This window comes from Parasteatoda tepidariorum, chromosome X1 (assembly GCF_043381705.1).
Source record: "Parasteatoda tepidariorum isolate YZ-2023 chromosome X1, CAS_Ptep_4.0, whole genome shotgun sequence".
Lineage (NCBI taxonomy): Eukaryota > Metazoa > Arthropoda > Arachnida > Araneae > Theridiidae > Parasteatoda > Parasteatoda tepidariorum.
In genome coordinates, this window is record NC_092214.1 from 9,870,228 (window position 1) to 9,887,685 (window position 17,458).

General features: G+C 31.9%; 1 protein-coding gene across 6 annotated transcripts in view; it reads left to right on the plus strand.

Moving 5' to 3' along the window:
- LOC107455837 (uncharacterized) overlaps nt 1–17,458 on the plus strand; it is a 105,426-nt gene that overhangs the window by 63,577 nt on the left and 24,391 nt on the right. For all 6 annotated transcript variants that reach the window (XM_043044692.2, XM_043044697.1, XM_071187658.1 and 3 more), the window contains 6 exons: nt 1,545–1,726; nt 5,454–5,744; nt 7,211–7,336; nt 10,582–10,834; nt 14,031–14,310; nt 15,181–15,346. In XM_043044692.2, coding sequence (XP_042900626.1) covers nt 1,545–1,726; nt 5,454–5,744; nt 7,211–7,336; nt 10,582–10,834; nt 14,031–14,310; nt 15,181–15,346 — 1,298 coding nt within the window. The remainder of the gene's footprint in view (nt 1–1,544; nt 1,727–5,453; nt 5,745–7,210; nt 7,337–10,581; nt 10,835–14,030; nt 14,311–15,180; nt 15,347–17,458) is intronic.

A 17,458-nucleotide genomic window follows, 5' to 3' on the forward strand; every position in this document is an offset into this window, starting at 1 on the left:
ATATATATATATGCGTGAATGTAAGATGCGATACGGTCAGGCCTTGAAGCATACAAGACCATTAGGATGCATCTCGCTCCACAGTTGCTTTAAAAATCCCAAACTGACTAAACTCAGAGGCTGTCCAACTTGCCGTCCCAAGTGGTCCCAGTTATGTTCGTTTGATGACAAACCTGAGGATCGGGCAGGCCAGGGGATCGGGCAGGCAATATGGTGAAGGCATTCCTGTGGTACCCTTTCTGTGTTTGGCCGAGCATTGAGAAATGGCTACTAAACCTTTTGAATATTTGGCTCCTGGGAGCTCTGACACGTTGCTGCAGGACACACAAGTGGCCGGATGTCACAAACGCATCACTGGTCTGCCACGGTGCTTTGGATCATTATTAGAGGTGATTATGTGTCGTATGTGATTACACCCCATACCATATTCTGAATCCTGAAATTACCTGTATCTCTCAATAATAGTAAAATAATAAATAAACAATAAATTAGGAATCCTGGAGGAAGATAGGGTCAGACATTGGGAGTAGCTCTGGTGGCGACCTTGCAGTTGCTGGCCCGTGGTTGAGGACTCGATCATAGGGGGAAGCGTGGTAGGTCACTGTTGTATCTGTCTGTTTTCCAGGCCACAGTATTTTTCTGATAGATGCCCCCACCGAGGACATAAATTCAGAGCTGTGTGCCGGCGTCCATGTCCATGGCACCTCATACCATCGCACAAGCTGTAGAAACGGTAGAGCAGGATTGATGCTTTCACCACGTAACAATACACTTTCGTACTTGATGGTCCTCACCGCCAAATTAAATCTGGAATTATAACTAAAGACGACCTGCTTCTATTCGGTTGCAGTCCTATCCCGTTGAGAGCGACAGCACATCACGCGGAGGCAAAGGTGGATAGGTGTCAATCCTGTCTACGCTGTACAGACGCCCACTGTTTCTACAGCTTGTATAATGATATGGGGTGCCATCATATGCGACACACACTCAAACCTAATATTGATCCACAGCGCCATGACAAGTCCAGCGGTACGTTCGTGACATCCTTCAGTCACATATGTTGCTATTTATGGCAAGGCACTCAGGAACCATTTTTCTACAAGCAATCCACGACCGCACACACAGCAAGGGTGTCACAAAAATGCCACCGTTTTATTACTTCCCTTCCTTGGCCTTCTTGATCCCTAAATTTGCCACTAAACGAGCATATATAGGCTAAACGAACATAAGTTCAAAAGTTATTCAGACACTTTATTTTTCTTCATGAGGTATACCATTTGAGAAGTTCTTTTGAAATTAAACTTTTTTGTTCTTATTATTGCCCTTGATCTTAAATTTAAAGTGGCGTTTAAGGTGAAAGTTATACCTTAATCGAATGAAAATATGAAAAAGTGTATATCTAAAATTCATTACTTTTAAGCCTACATTAAAAGACCAAAATTTCTAACAAAAAATTCATATTTTTCTTTCTAGTATTATTATTGAGCAGCAAAACTGTATCTATAGTTTGTTTAAAAATCAAAGTAATTGATTGATTCTTTCAGTTGTGAATATGATGTCTTTCTTATAATGGAAGGCAACCAGAAATTACAACGTTGTGGCGACTGGGAAAAGAGAATCAAACTTCTGACGTACATTTCTGTTGGGCATATATTACGTATGAGTTTTTCATCTGATTTTTCACACTCTTTTAAAGGATTCAGAGTTGAGATTTCCCTCTATGAAGGTAATTTTTATGATATAAGAACTAAATACCATATTTCTCTTAAGTTTCATCAGCAACAATAGCTCATATAAAGGTGAGATACAACAAAGTTCATAGTAAAATAATAATAAACATACAATTGTATTATCAATAATAATGACAATAATCGATTTGATTGACTTTTATTGTTATAATAGTTCTTGCTCAATCTTTTAAAAAACTTCAACAAAAATTTTGCAGTTCTCAAAATTTAAAAACGGAAGAAGAAAAATTTTAGAAAATGTTTCTTTAAATGATGATTTTTATTTTATTTCAAATTTAGTGAATCAGCTGTGCGAAGTAACCCTCAATAACGTTTAAGCTAATAATCGGATTTCTATATATATTAACTTGCATTTGTTATTGCTCATAAGATAGTGCATTCGAAATTTTTTATGTACGAGAAAAAATCACATTATCTATGAATAAAGTATATATTTTTTTTCAATGATCTCAAATTTTTGTCCCTTAAAATTCTCTCAATATAGATAAGCCCTAATAGTCTAGTCAGGAAATCAGTCAAAAACTTAACTTAATATTTAAACTTCTGTAAGTTTTGCTACATTAAAGTCGAAGGAATTCAGGCCATTTTTAGCACAACTATAAAACTCGTTCATCAAAAACTAAGTAAAATGTTTTTCTTTTTTCTAATTATTTATCTTTTTTATTTAATTGAAAAATTATCGAAAAAAGTTTAAAGTCGTAGGCACACAATTTTTTCATTATTTTGAGTGTGGAATGACCAAGATGTTAATTAATTATAACTTTCTTCCTCACCTACTAAGAGAAATTCTTTAGTTCTTCATACAAAACTATCTTAACCGTATAAAACTATTTTCACCATTTTTTCTAAAGGGTTTTTTATTTTCAACGGCTGATTTTCTTTTTTTAATATTATTAAAATATTATTCTTTCATATACATTAAAATTTCATTCTGTTATTTTATCGACAAAATTTCAAAACTAGTAACTTCTTATTACTTTTGGTACAGCAACTCAGTAAGTTGTATGGATTGGATATTATTTGCGCTTTTAGGGAGGAAGGCAGGGAAAAAGGACGATATAATATAGATCGGTTAATGTAACAAAAAATGTACTTCTACTTTAAAACGTATGGTAATAAATATTTTTAATGAAAATAATGCTAAACAATTACATTATTATTATACAAATGTTACTTTAAATGACCGAAATTGGTAGTTGTTGACTTCCATCGGTGAATGTCGCGACAATCACATAGTCACTTTGGTAAATGTCCGAAATATATACTAGGTCTAGTTAAGTGCCACTGCCCGGTATGTCCTACATCAGTGTTTTTTAAGGTCAAGTGCAACTGCCCACTATGAATTCAACCGGTACTCCGAACACTGATGTTTTTTCTAATTTATCCTCAGCAGAAATTAAATATCGAATTAGTAATACAATATCAACGAATAAATGAATATCAAATCGAATATAATAAATATTTCGGAATTGCAGACACTCACCAAAGCGACTATGTGATTGCTGATATTCACCAGTGAGTGTCGACATTCTCTTGATTTTGGTCATATATATACACGGTGACCCAATAAGTTCTGATACACTTCCAAATTTTTATTACAATAGTACTAACTATATCATACAGAAAAGTTTTGCCGAAAATTAAAGTACCGATCCTTGAGGTTTTTTTTTTTTTTTTTTTTTTTTTTTTTNTTTTTTTTTTTTTTTTTTTTTTTTTTTTTTTTTTTTTTTTTTTTTTTTTACAATAAAGGCTTTGGAACAATAAGATCTTTAACTTTCTTAACGAGCTTAAGTCTCTTTTCAAATCTATCACATGTGGTGCGCAAGTCTTCCATTAATATTTCCTGGCATATCTTTCGAATTACACGTTTGATTTTGTTAAAATTGGTGATTTTATAATTATTCAGTTGAGAGATCATTTATGATTAAGCAAAATAATCAAGCGGGTTCAGAGCAGGGATGTTGGGTTCCATTCGTCCCCGGACAGATAAATGTTTGCTGCACCACTCCTGAATAACACGCACTGTATGAGAAGGAGCACTATCTTGTTAAAGGCAGAAACATTCTGCCCCATACATACTCTGGGCACTTGAGAGTAAAATATTTCAAAACCCTCAGTTTTATGATATTGAGTTTTGCTTTTTACTCTCTTTTCAATGACAACTTAGGGGAGTTAGCCTCTTTTTTTTCTGAAATAGCCCTTTAAATTTTCATAACGCGGAACCTAATGCTACCTCACAGGGATGTTATCAATCGAAGCCGACGATATTCTATCATTTTGGGGGTGGAGACTTAGCTGTAAACTTAGCGGTAAATATCTCGTCTGAAATTACAAACTCATCCTCAGCGAGCCATACAAGACTCTGAAAGTTAGTGAATTTTATTTCCTCTTCAAGCCTTGCACCAAAAGTCTTTTCTCGAAATGTTGAGCATTGATCCTCTCAATATTTTGAGCTGATCGGTTAGTTCTCTAGTAGATCTTTGTCCGTTTTGACGTATCCTTTTCCTGACCTTTTTCACAGTATTTTCTTGTCCGAATACACCACGGTCTGCCAGATCTTTTAATGTCATAGACCGAGGACAGCTCATTATGCTTTATGATAGCTCTGTAAATAAATCTGCACCCCAGAGATTCCAACTCTCTGAGAGTTCTGCTCAGCTGCTCTCCTTTCATGAATTTATTTACCACAATTTCTCGAAATTTCTTCATTCTACATAGGTGAAAAAATTATGACTGATACAACATTTAAACTTGCAATAGCTCACCTTACAATAAATTGTCTAAAAAGAATTGGGACTACAATTGCAAATATAAAATTTTTTTCCCGTGCTTTAAAATTTTTTTAAGAACCTATTGGTAACTTAAAAGTGCATGAAAACAACCCATTTTTAATAAAAACAAAAGTAAACACTTATTTATACATCGGACATTTAAAAAAGCGCAACAATGAAAACTAAAAAGCACGAACGAAAAAAAGTCCGATATGTCTTAATGCACGATTCCTCAATATGAAAACCGCCGCGCATTTTATCGATTCCGCATTATTGAAACAGAGAAACGAAAAAAAAATTGAGCAAAAGATATTTTACAACACAGATGGTAATAAAACAAAGTTTAATAGCAAAAAAATTACACTTATTTAAATCATTACTTTCCTTAGGAAATGACAAGAAAAATAATTATTTTCTGATAATGACCAGTGATTTCTCGATCATTGCTGTTCCCTGAAAACAATAAACTTCTCATGTATCATGATATGAGATCCTGATACGTCATATTATGACACTTCAAGTATCATGACATCAGTATAATTTTTGTTTCTTAAATTTCAACGACTTCTTAAAAGAACTAACATTAAGAGAAATTATGTATCCGTAAAATAATTTTTATAATTATTGCTTTTTTTAAAGTAAACTATCCTTATGCGTAAAGGACTACTATTAAATAAAATTTAAAAGATCTATACAATGATAAGCCACTGTTTTTTGAAAGGTGAAATTTTCGCATAAAACTGTTACTTTATATTGATTATAGATTAGTAGTTTACAACTTTCTACTCAATAATATTACAATATGCAGAAACCTAAATGGAAATTACCTTATCAAAATGCTCTTGTTTGAACACAAATATGGTTTACAAAATTATATCAACTTGTCTAAAATAATCATTGTTTTCAAAGCATTAAAATTAATATTTATTTACAGACGTTTCCAAACAAAATACTTTGTGCGACAATGAGATGTTCCAATTAAAAAATGAGAGATGTTATTTGGTAGTCAATTATCCAGAAACAAGTTGGATGACAGCTCGCCAGATATGTTCAGAAGCTAAAGCCAAACTAGCTGTTGTTGAAACAGAGGAAGAAGTAACAATTCTTGATAACTTGGTTCGAAGCACTTATGGATATATGTCCGGAGTTGTTTATTGGGTTGGTGCCTATATCACAAGCAATAATACATGGATATGGATTGATGGAAGAACAATCAACTTAAAACGTGAGTCAATTGTTCACGGAATTCTGGTTAACAAAACCATAGTATACGATATTTAAAGCATTCAATTAGTAATTTTCCCCTTGATATAGTAACAGTTTACCGGAAATAACGTTTTTAAAATTATAATTCTTGTTACTGTACATTTAGTAAAAAATAAAAAAACTGATGAGCAAATTTTACCAAATAAATTGTTTCCAAGCCGTACTCTAAGTTATTACGAGAAATTACCAAATTTTAAGACATATAACAAATATTATCAGATAATGTAAAACAATATTTTATTAATAATTTTATCTTATTTTATTATTAATTTTACGGGATGTGTTGTGTGAGGCTGAAGTCGTATTCTTGGCCATAGATGGCGCCACGGAAAAAACAAGAAACTTACGGCTACCTTAAAAATTCGCCTAATTTCAATCGGGCTTACTGATTAGCAAGTGGCATAAGTAACAACATTATTAATTTCACAAAAATCATTATCAAAGCACTTCGGTAAAAATTACCAAGCATTTTGGTGTTCCCATAGAATCAGAAACACGGTAATTTTTGCCAAATTTTTGTTGCTTTGGCCATACTTTTTTCACTTTTTCACAAAGTTTTAAACTAACTGAATTCGTGCTCTTCGTATAGACTAACAAAAAACTAAATAATTAATAATTAGGTATTCATCAACACAAAGAAATCATTCACGAAACTGAAAAGCATATGCCGATACAATTAATAAAGGAATAAAAATTCCAATTTTTTATTTTATTGTTATTTGTTGCCCTTCCTTTACGTTATCATTAAATTAAACAAAGCATGCAGACCAGGATAGCCTTGTTGGTAGGGCGCTGGGCCCATGTCTGAGATTACTTGATATAAAGAATGAAAAATAATTAAAGAACTTGTAATAAGCTCTTTTATTTTCAATAAATGAAGCTGTAAGCTAGTAAACTAGCAAACTAATAAACTAGCAAACATCACTGATATTATCTTTTAAATATTTGAAGACAGAATCGTCTCCAGTTTAATTTACAGTTATGGCTAATGCTATGTCAACGAGAAAAATTTGGTCTGAAACGTCTTTTCCGAACGGATTAGTTGAAATTTTGAATGGTTTTTCAGGGTTGTGGAAAGGGGTTAAAATTCCCGTTTCACTTGCTACTCAAATTTCAAGTCCAAATCACAAATGGTTCTAAAGTTATAAGAAAGACGCACAGACAGACACACAAACTCATCCTTTTATTATTATAAATAATGCTTTCCACTAAAATTATTGTTTGAATTTGCAATTCTAAAACCTTGTATTCAACATTTATTGTATCAATACTGCTATATTTATTTCATTATTACTACAATTGTATTATTATTGTATTATATTATTATATTGTATTACATTATTATTGTATTGTATTATTTATGCGTTGTATTATTACTGCAATGTTATTCTGTCAATTAATAATATATTTTTGTTATTGTTTTAGGCATTTCCCACTCTGATGAGTTTCCTTCATGTTTAGCAATTCAACTACGTGGATCCAATGTTATGCGATGGATTGCTAGAAATTGCAATCATCCGGGTAGATTTATTTGCCAAAAGCCCTCGATCGGTAAAACATTTTTTAAACCATTTGATTCAGCCATAGTTTTTAAGGTCGTCCTACCTATATCAATATGCAAAACCTTACCCATTTCTTAAGTGATATTTCAGAAATCTGATATTTTAATATATGTTACTGCATTGTTTCAGCATTAAAAGTAAAAATAAAAAATTTAATTATTTTTTGATTTAAGGAGCATATCTTCTCATCCGAATTTTTTACTCGGTCCTCGCTAAACTGTTCTAACGTAAAGTGCTCGACTTTGTGAGCAGGTCATTGTGCTACTAAAGCGGAGGAGTCATCCACTCTGCAGAGGATCAAAAATGTGATGGCATGTCTTTGGATCATCCTCATGGATGTTTCCCAGACCGTTGCCAATAGCTCATTGTGATTCGATCCCCGCCGGCCCAAGACTGCCAGAGTAGTAAATGGTGACTGATGCACATTAAATCTGTCGGGGTCAAAAAGTCAACCAAGTTCCCATAACAAAGCAATACCTCTGGAAGTACTGATCCAGGTTATCCCTTGTCTTCTGAATTGGGATCAAAATTACAAGGATAAAGAGTCGAACCTAAGTAGTCGTAAGCCCAGAATTGGGTCGGCTCTTCAACGACGGTAAAATAGCTCATTGTGCAGCTCTAGTGTGACGTAAATAAAATACCTACCTACCTACCGAATTATTTATAATGTCGTTAAAATATATTTCTTTCCTTTTTAAAATTTTCTATAATCTTTAAAAAATTAATTTTTTAGCAAAAACAGTACACTTTGTTAAATTTGGTATTGGTTGCTGCAAATTATTTTAATTCATCAGTTCACATAAAATATAGTTTTAGAAATAGCTAAAAAAAATGGATTTTTAGAAAAAATTTCTCTATCTAGCTTACTTTTATCAAAATTATTCCATCTTGCTTACCAATCTGTTAGCATTAGTGATGGTTTAACTTGTGGTTTGGTTATCTTTAAAGTCAACCAGTGTTGATGCTTTACTGCGATGTCTGTGGCAGACTATCGCGTGATTTACCCTATTAAGTTCAATTTTCAGAAAATTTACATTTAATTGTCCTCTTATAATCTTTTCGGATGCAGAATTTACCGTTTCAAGTGTAGACCTGCAAATTACTCAAGATTTTACAGTGTGTGAGTGCCAGATACTAAGGTTTGCTAATAGGGTTAAGTTCTCTGCTTGGAACATTGTTCTCTTGTTATTAAATCTGACTTTCCATGCTTCAACTATTCCTTTGTCCAGGTATTTCAAGGAAGTTGCTCTGACCAGGTGATTAGTTTTTGAGCCATCTGAGACATAGAATATTCCTTTATATTCAGTTTTATTTCCAATTACATTTTCTTTAAACAATTCAACAACTCGTCAACAATTTCATTAAATTGTCTGCTCATTTCGTACTCTTCCATTAGAGCTTTGCCAAACAGTTTAAGTCAACCTCCTTTAATTAACATTTGGTTTTTAATATTAAGTATTCATTTTGATGTAGATCGAGAATCACCCCAACAGGAAATAGAGTAACTTCACTCGCAGAATAAAAATTTAAAAAGGGAAAAAAATGTCACGCTGAACCTTCAACTGATATATGCATCATATGACTTGGAATATACGATGTTGTATACCAGTTTACTAATCCCGAGAGTATTCCAGATTTTAATGATGGTAACCTTAAGTATTGCCACAGACTGAAATTATCTGATATTGCCATATACAGCTTTATTGAGGATATCCCTCACCTTGGGAATCGAGACGAGGCAGGCCATTCCATGATCTACCCCCTATTATACAGAACCCATTTTCGAGAATATTTTGCAAAGAGAATGGAAGCTTTGTCCCGCTGTAAAATCCAACTCTTTCCAGGAATGGCAGTAACTGGAATTCTGGCATTTTTTGGAAATCGGTAATTTTTCAGCCGGAGAAAACCAGGTTAATCCTTTTTCTTGCCCTCATACAATGCCCCTAGACTATCTTGGTCATCCAAATTTTTTATCCCTCTTATGCTTATGGATAACTTTCAACACGGGATACAGTTTCATTCTCTAATATCGCAAGTTGCTTGTTTTACGTATATGTGGGAAGTACATGAGAGTAGATCAGCAAATATTCTCCAACAGACAACAAAGTTGAGACTTATAAACGGGCAGGGAAAGCTTTGACTAAATTGATTAACTTCTTACCTGGCTTTTTTTCTGGCCAAAGGAAGTTACTGCCGCTGCAGTGAGATTTGGCAACCAAGTTGGATTTTCCAGTAAGTCAACATCTCTATTCACATTGCAAAATCTTCATGGAAATAGGTTTTGGATAAAAAAAGAAAAACATGTAATTGTATGGTATAGCTTTCCCTTGATCTCAATCTCCACGAAAACGTGAAGATGTATCCTCAATAGGACTGTATTTTCCAATAGTAGGTAATTTAAGTTTACGGAACTGAAAGCTATCATAGATTAAACATCATATAATTCAAAACATTTATAAATATGGTAGATAGATTGGCTATTAACAGTAGTAGTTTTATTTCAGTGCGATTCCTTTATTCTCGCTTTTTAAATATTCGATTTCTTTTTCTTTGTCCAAGTGGGATACGAAGTGAATCACTTGTCGTAAATATGTATTTGTATATATACTCTAAGAAAAACTGGTTCAACGTTGAACAATACTATCGGTATCTTAGAACATGGTGTAGCACAAATTTTCTTTGACCTTAATAAGAAGTAAAATCAAATAATGTTTCCGTCAAAGTGGAGCCATATTATCATGTAATCAGGTTTTAAAAGTACGATAATATAGTTCATCAGATAATAATGAATATTGAAAACTTTTAAGCAGTAAATAAGCCATGTTTTTCAACCGAACTCTGATTAACTAATTTAAAAACATATGAGTAACATTTGCTATTTTTTTTATATAATAACAAAACTGCAATTCATTTTTGAAGCTGTCTTAAAGGTCCTAACTTTATGCTTTGGTTCATATAAAAAGTTAATTGAAGAGCTTAGTGAAAGAAAAATCTAAGGGATATTTTAGAAGAAAAATTTTAAGTTCTGGATATCTTGTTTTAGTCCTATTTATCAATGCAACATTATCTTAATATGCCAAAATCTATAAAATTCGTAAAATGAAAGTGTTTACAAAGCTTCCAATTTGCTCTTCATTAAAGAAAAAGCTTGAGAAAAGAAACTTCGTATGAACACTGTATGAACATTGAACATCCATATTAATTATGGAAATCTAATTTTTCATTCATTTTTAGTTTTACCTGATGGATTGAACAAAAGTGTAAGTGAAACGAGAGGCAATTTAACATCTGTTAATTATCCATCGAATTACCTCAACAATTTGAATTACATTGTCGAAATCATTGGTCCACCAAATTCCCGTGTTGTGCTAACTTTCCACCACTTTGATCTTGAATGGCAAGAAGATTGCCTGTACGACTATCTTATTCTAAAAACTGACTTAAATGAAGAAGGGAACCGAGTATGTGGAGAACAACTAGAAAAGAAGTAAGTTCTTTCATATGAAACAAAGTTTAAGTTAAAATAAAGTTTTAAATGCCAATTTTATTGGAGAATCTTTAACAAATAAATAACCAAAATATGATTAAATAACGCATTGTTTGATTTCAGAAAAAAAAACTCTATTCATTGGTAGTCCGTAAAATTACCAATGATTTACAACTCAATTTAAGCAAAATGAAGAGGGGTCAATTTCCAGCATTTTGTTTCGGCAAGCACTGTGTTCGTTGTTAATTCTCGAGAGCGCTTCAGACTCCTCTTCCAAAGAAGTTTTTTGTGTAAAGAAACTTTAGGCCATATTAATGAAAATGGGAAGAAAAATTTTCCCGAATGGATCCCTAGTCATGTTGGAGTTCATGACAACAGGAGGCGAATTAACTTGCAAAGTCACCCTTATATTTGTTACATGTGCTAACTTTGCCACATGTGCATGTGCTAACTAAAGATTTTCCTTTAGTCTAGAAAAACTCTGGATCTGAGATCAAAACTGAATTTAAGGTCATCTGGAAACTCCAAAATAATGATATTGTTGTCCGGAAAAGTTGGTAGTGTCTTTTAAAAGATAAAAACAGGATTTACCATGGAAAGATCCTGTTGTCTTACACGATTACCTCCAGTAGCTTCTCAATAGAATAAGTCTTCGGAACTGCTTCAAAATGCGTGATTATTAAAAAGGCTCGATAGCTCGTTTAAGAAAATGGACAGAACTCAAAATGCATATTTAAGAAAATGGACATAGCTATTTAAAAAAAATGGATTTTGATTCCGTTTCCGAACTTCTATTATGAAAATTGTTTTTGAGGAATAAACTAATGAATCCGAATTCGTAATGTGTTACGTTCATTTGCCTAGATCATATAGTACATTTTTTTTAAAAAATTTGTCTTTTTTGAAAGGATATTAAAAGTCAACAGTTCTTTTTAGAAAATTATCACAGATCCTATGAATATATAATATATAATAGATATTAGATTGACGTTGCACGTATTTATATTTTTATATTACCTCTTTATCGTTCAGTGTACTTACTGAATACGCTATTAAAAATACATCTGTAATGTACCTGACCCCGAAGTCTGAGACTCTGCCCCCCTTAATGATTATGCTTAGTGTTAAAAAAATAAGGAAAATAAAGTGCGAAATTCCTCGTTTAGTTGCTTAATTTGAGTTGAACATTGATAAGGCGAATTTTTTCTTTGTCCATTTTCTTAAAAAACACATTTCGAGCTGTGTCCAAGATTAAAACTCACGGACGAATTTAAAAAATTTCTCTCTCATGTCCTATGTAAGGGGATAATTCTATGAAAAGGCGTTATTCCGAAGTTTAAAAAATTATTCCGAAAGTAGTTAATTTATTTTCACTGAATTTAAAAACATCAAATCTTTATCAAATTCCACTGCTGAACAGATAAAAAAAATATAAAACAATATTTCTTGCGGCATGTCAGATTTCCAACTGAAATATTTGCATGGGCGTTTGTTAATTTATTTTGTCATCTGACTAATCGACATTGTTGCTTCAAATGGTGGTTATTTTGACAACAAGGTTTTATAACTTTTTTCTATTATCATTGACATATGCTGAAGAATTTTTAAACTAATTTCGAAACTTCGTGAAAAGAAATTCTCCAGTTTTAATCGGACTAAAAAGCAAGCCAAATATTTCTATCTTCATCAGCTTTTGTTGAATTGCTTTTGAGAATCACTATTTTAAATAAACAAGTTCTAAAAATGAATTTTTGAAATTAAAAAAAATCATTTTTTTAATATTTTATAATTATTTTTAATATATATGCTTTTTAAGGCTGTAGATTTAGGTATTTCGTTATAATCTTGATTAGTGATATCGAAGAATTTACTTTTGGACAATGGTTGGTTGGTGTCGTATCCTCTATAGAATCATATTTCATGGTGTGCTTGAATAGTTTTTGTTATTTCTATGGCATTAAAAGAATACAAATCCTCTTCTGTGGGGTAGTTTAAGAGGTCTGCCTGCAGCGACTGCAGGGCAGTTAAAAACATGATATGGTGTCAGTTCCACATTAAGACAGTTGCCACAGTTTTGATATTTTCTAGTCTTATCTGTAGAAATTTTCATGTTTTTATGATGTTTTGTTCTTAGTCTGATGAGAGTAGTGGCTGTCTTCCTATCGATGTCAAGATTAGTTATTTGATCGTGGGCTTTGATTTTTAAAGGGGTGAATAGTCTTGACTTTGCATAAGCATTTGCATCTGCCAACGTGGTTGGGATTGAGTTTTGATTTAGATCTCTGGCATTTTTAGCCAAGGAATCAGCTATTTCATTAAACTCTAGGTTCACATGGGCGGGAATCCACTGCAAGAAGCAATTTTTCCGGAGGCGCTGAAGTTGTCCAAGTTGTTCTATGATATTCAGGACAAGGCTTGAGGTACCTTTGCTGAGGGCCTGTAAGGCAGACCTGCAGTCGCTGAAGATGGTGATACCACTAAGCTGCTCCGAAGGTTCAAGATTGATGTACGTTTCGATAGCCGTAGAAATGGCTATCAATTCTGCTGTAAAATTAGATGCGATTTTTCCAGCACCAGTTGCGAATTCTCGTCTTTGATCATCAGGAAGGAGCAGTACCACTCCCGCACCTCCGTTGGTGAAGGTGGAGTCAGAAGATCCATCAGTAAAAGCCCTGACATGCTTTTGGACAATGATTTCCTTCATTATTTTATAAGTTCACTATTATATTCGGCAGAACTTTTTTTAAGTTATCTAAATTAACAGAAACTCATAATTGAAAGAAATTCAAAACTCAGTTAATCTAAAGTTACTTATAAAAAATCAAATTGATAAAAAAAAAACTAAATCTTTTCAAAGCTTTTTTAAGAAATTGTTCAAAATACTAGTTAAGTAAAGTATATTTCGATCAACAAATCAGCTTATTAAGAAGAATTTTTTAGTTTATTTATTTAAAGAATATTAAAGAATACAATTTTTTGTCACTTCTTTCCTAGCAAAATTTGCGTTCCATCATTGGAATCAAATAAATATCTATGGCAAGTATGAACATAAATACTATGTCATAGTGAAAATGTAAATGCTATCACTATGACATAGTATTTATGTACTTACTTGCCATATTTTAACATTAACCAATATGAAAACAATAACTTTGACTTTATTGCCCCTTCATGTGATAATCAAAATCTATTTTAGGGAATTCATGTCACCCACAAATAAAGTCTATTTAAACTTTCATTCTGATTCCTCGATTACAACATCTGGTTATGCAGCTTCTTGGGAAATAGTTGATGTTTCTGCCTGTTTGAATCGGAGGCTACTAGTTTTAGAAAAAACTTATATCAGCAGTTTAAGATATCCACGAACATATCTGGGAGGTCATGAATGTAGACTTACCCTCATTGCACCTGATCCAACGAAGCGACTTCTGTTAACTATAGTAGACTTAGAGATGAGAATTCAAGACAAACTAGAGGTATTGTGAAATCTTCATTGCACTTGTGTGTCATTAAAAATGGTGGCAGCTACTTTATACAAAAAATGTAATTAAGCATGGTGCAGTTAAACACCGAATACTTTCCTTTACTCTTCATTTGATGTAAAGTAGTTGCCATTATTTTTGGGGCTCAGAAACACTAAAATTTATCGATGCACATGAGAATCAGTAAAGTTATTTTTACGATGAAGTAAGAATCATTAATTTGAGATATATTTACTCACTAATTCTTCAAATAAGATTAGTTTACAGTTTAGTAATTAGTACAATAATTTATTAAGATAGTTATTATTTTGGCTTTTTAAGCTTAAGATAGTATTGTTTCGTTTCATTTGTTAATTTAGTACTTTAATATTTACGAAAAACTGAAGGAAAATAATAATGATAAGCTTCAAATAATTTCGAAAAGAAGTTCGAATGATACAAATAAGACGGTAAAGAGGTTAGTGCTCTCAATTGAAGAAGCTGATGATGACTAGAAAACTTATCATTCATACAGTTTTCATTCCATGCTTCTTTTCCTAACTGAGTTTTTATTGATCGATAAGCAGCTCTAGGCTTCATGCTTTTGACAAAATTCTTATCCTCAAAAAAGAGAAAATAGTAATTTTTTCAATGTGAGGAAATCTTAGCTCTTAGAATCGCTCAGGAAACGAAATTGACGAAAATTTCATGAATTTTGAAGGAAAAAAAATTTCAAAATTTTCGCCTCTTTTTTTTGTCTATTGTTTAAATAGATCGAAATAACTCATAAAAATTGTTGTCATAACGACGCAAAAAATGTGTACTGATATTTAATAAGCAAATAACTTAGAAGTAAACTCATAATTTGCAATATTTCTTTGACAGATAGGCTTAGATGAAACGAAGAGAGTCCATCTAAGTGGAGATGATCTATTACCTGGAACTCAATTAATGACTTATGGAAATGAAGCTCGTCTTGTTTTTCATACTCTTCAAACACCTACAATCACAAGTATCACTTACAGAGGATATAATATCACAGTTGAAAGTTGTAAGTTCAATTATTATAATATGCTCGTCATAAAATTATTCACATTGGAGGATCCATTATAATTAAGAGTTCTCCTCTTCACTTCCTCCCCTCTAAAACGAACGATTGTATTTTCCTATGACTTCTAATCTGAAAAATTACTTTGAAAATTAAAGCGTTTTTTTTTTTTGTTTATTACATTTAGATTGCTAGAATATGTCAAACAATAAAATAAAGCTACTGTTTGCTTAAGATTTAATTTTAATTTTAAACATCTAAAAACAATTTTTTTAAAAAATGTTTTTTGGATATGTTGACTCAGTTAACAGTATGAATGTCCAAAATTCGGCCCTTATCGTTAGAAAAAGAATTTTGTAAGATATTTGTAAATAATTTTTGCAGTAATTGATGCTAATTCCTATCACTAGTCAGTATTATTAGAGAGTATCGTAGGACGAGAAAACCGTATCAATAGAGCAAAAGTTACAACTTAATTCCGGATCTAAAATTGTCCTTAAAAATAGCGAAAAAAGTTCTAAAAGTACCAAAAATGTCCTTACAATAAAAACAAACTCCCCTGTTATTAAATGCACGTTTAAATTTGAAAGTTTTCTTTTATGAAATTTTATCTAATGAATAATATTACAACATGTATAATAAAATGAACAAAGGTATAATTTTCATTAAACTTTGAAATTAATGTTAACTCTACAGGAAATTTTGAGAGTTTCTGTGAAAAAAGTAACAGAAATTTCTGTTTAATTTGACAAAATTATGCATAAAATTGCATGCAATGTAGTCAAGGCCGAACTCAAAGAGAGACAATTGTCTTGAGACTTAGGATTGCTGAAGGTCGGATCAAAATTCCCTACAAAAATATAGTACTTATTAATCCTTTTTTTTTTTCGAAAAAAAAAGAAGAAAATTGCAAAAAATATCTTTAAATCTGTACAAAATGCCGGTCTTACCCCAAGAGCAGAGGTTATCGGTACAAAACACAGATTCCTTATTGTTTGTTAGGGTATGAATCTTAAGTAAATGTATAATAAGATGAACAAACTTTTATAACTCTAATGACCACTAAATAAGGATAAGTTAAAAACAAGAGGACAGAGTTAATCTAGTAAAACAAAGTGGAGCCGTGAATTAATGAACCACAAGACGCTAATATAGGGAGTCTTTCTTTGATAGTAAAGTGATAATTCAGAGATTGTCCACTATTTTCCACACAATCCAGTCCTACCTCCACAATATAAATCAGTTAAATGTCAATGTAGGTAACAAAATCATTGCAATCAGTCAATATCCTCTTCTAAGAATAAATTAAAGAATGAATCATGATCAATGCTTTCCGTAAAGAAATTGTTCTGGCCTGTTATAATTGTAAAATTATCCCTTTATAACATATATGGACATTAAGGTAACACAAAAGATCGTAGTAGGTATGATCGTAGTAGGATTTTACTTCGTTTTTTTTTCTCAACATGATTAAATAAACAGCATCTTCTTCCACCCTGCCTAATCTCCTGTGTGCAAGAACTCTAGACGCTCTCCCTCTTTATATATATATATATATATATATATATATATACACATTGTATGTTCCATTTGGACTATGTAAAGTTTGTATTTAACAAAAAAAAACTATAAATTTTTAGTTTTCTCTTTTTTAACAAGCATGAAATGAACGAGAGAGAGAAGTATGTGAATGGAATTTTTAAAAAGTTGGCCTTTGAGACATAAAACTACCAGAATATGGAAAATGTACTGTATTTCTTGCTTTGTGGGAAGTTAACAAAAAAAAACATAGTTCTATAATAAGTGATAAAAATCCGTCAATAAAGTAAAATTTGTTAATTTTTATCATGATACCTCAGTGCAAGACATAATTACCATTATTTGGTTAACTTTACGTTTCTGTTTTTTATTAACCATCAAATATGCGTTAAAATGAACTATAGTTTTGGAAATCAGAGTTTTTGGTAAACTGTTACCATACGAACGATGAATATACTTAATGAATGTTTTAAAAACCGTATATTTTGGTTTTATTAACCAGAATTATGCTTTTTATTACCAGCAATGTCATCCCCATACTGTAGGGTAATTATACCAGAATTCTTTTCTTCGTGC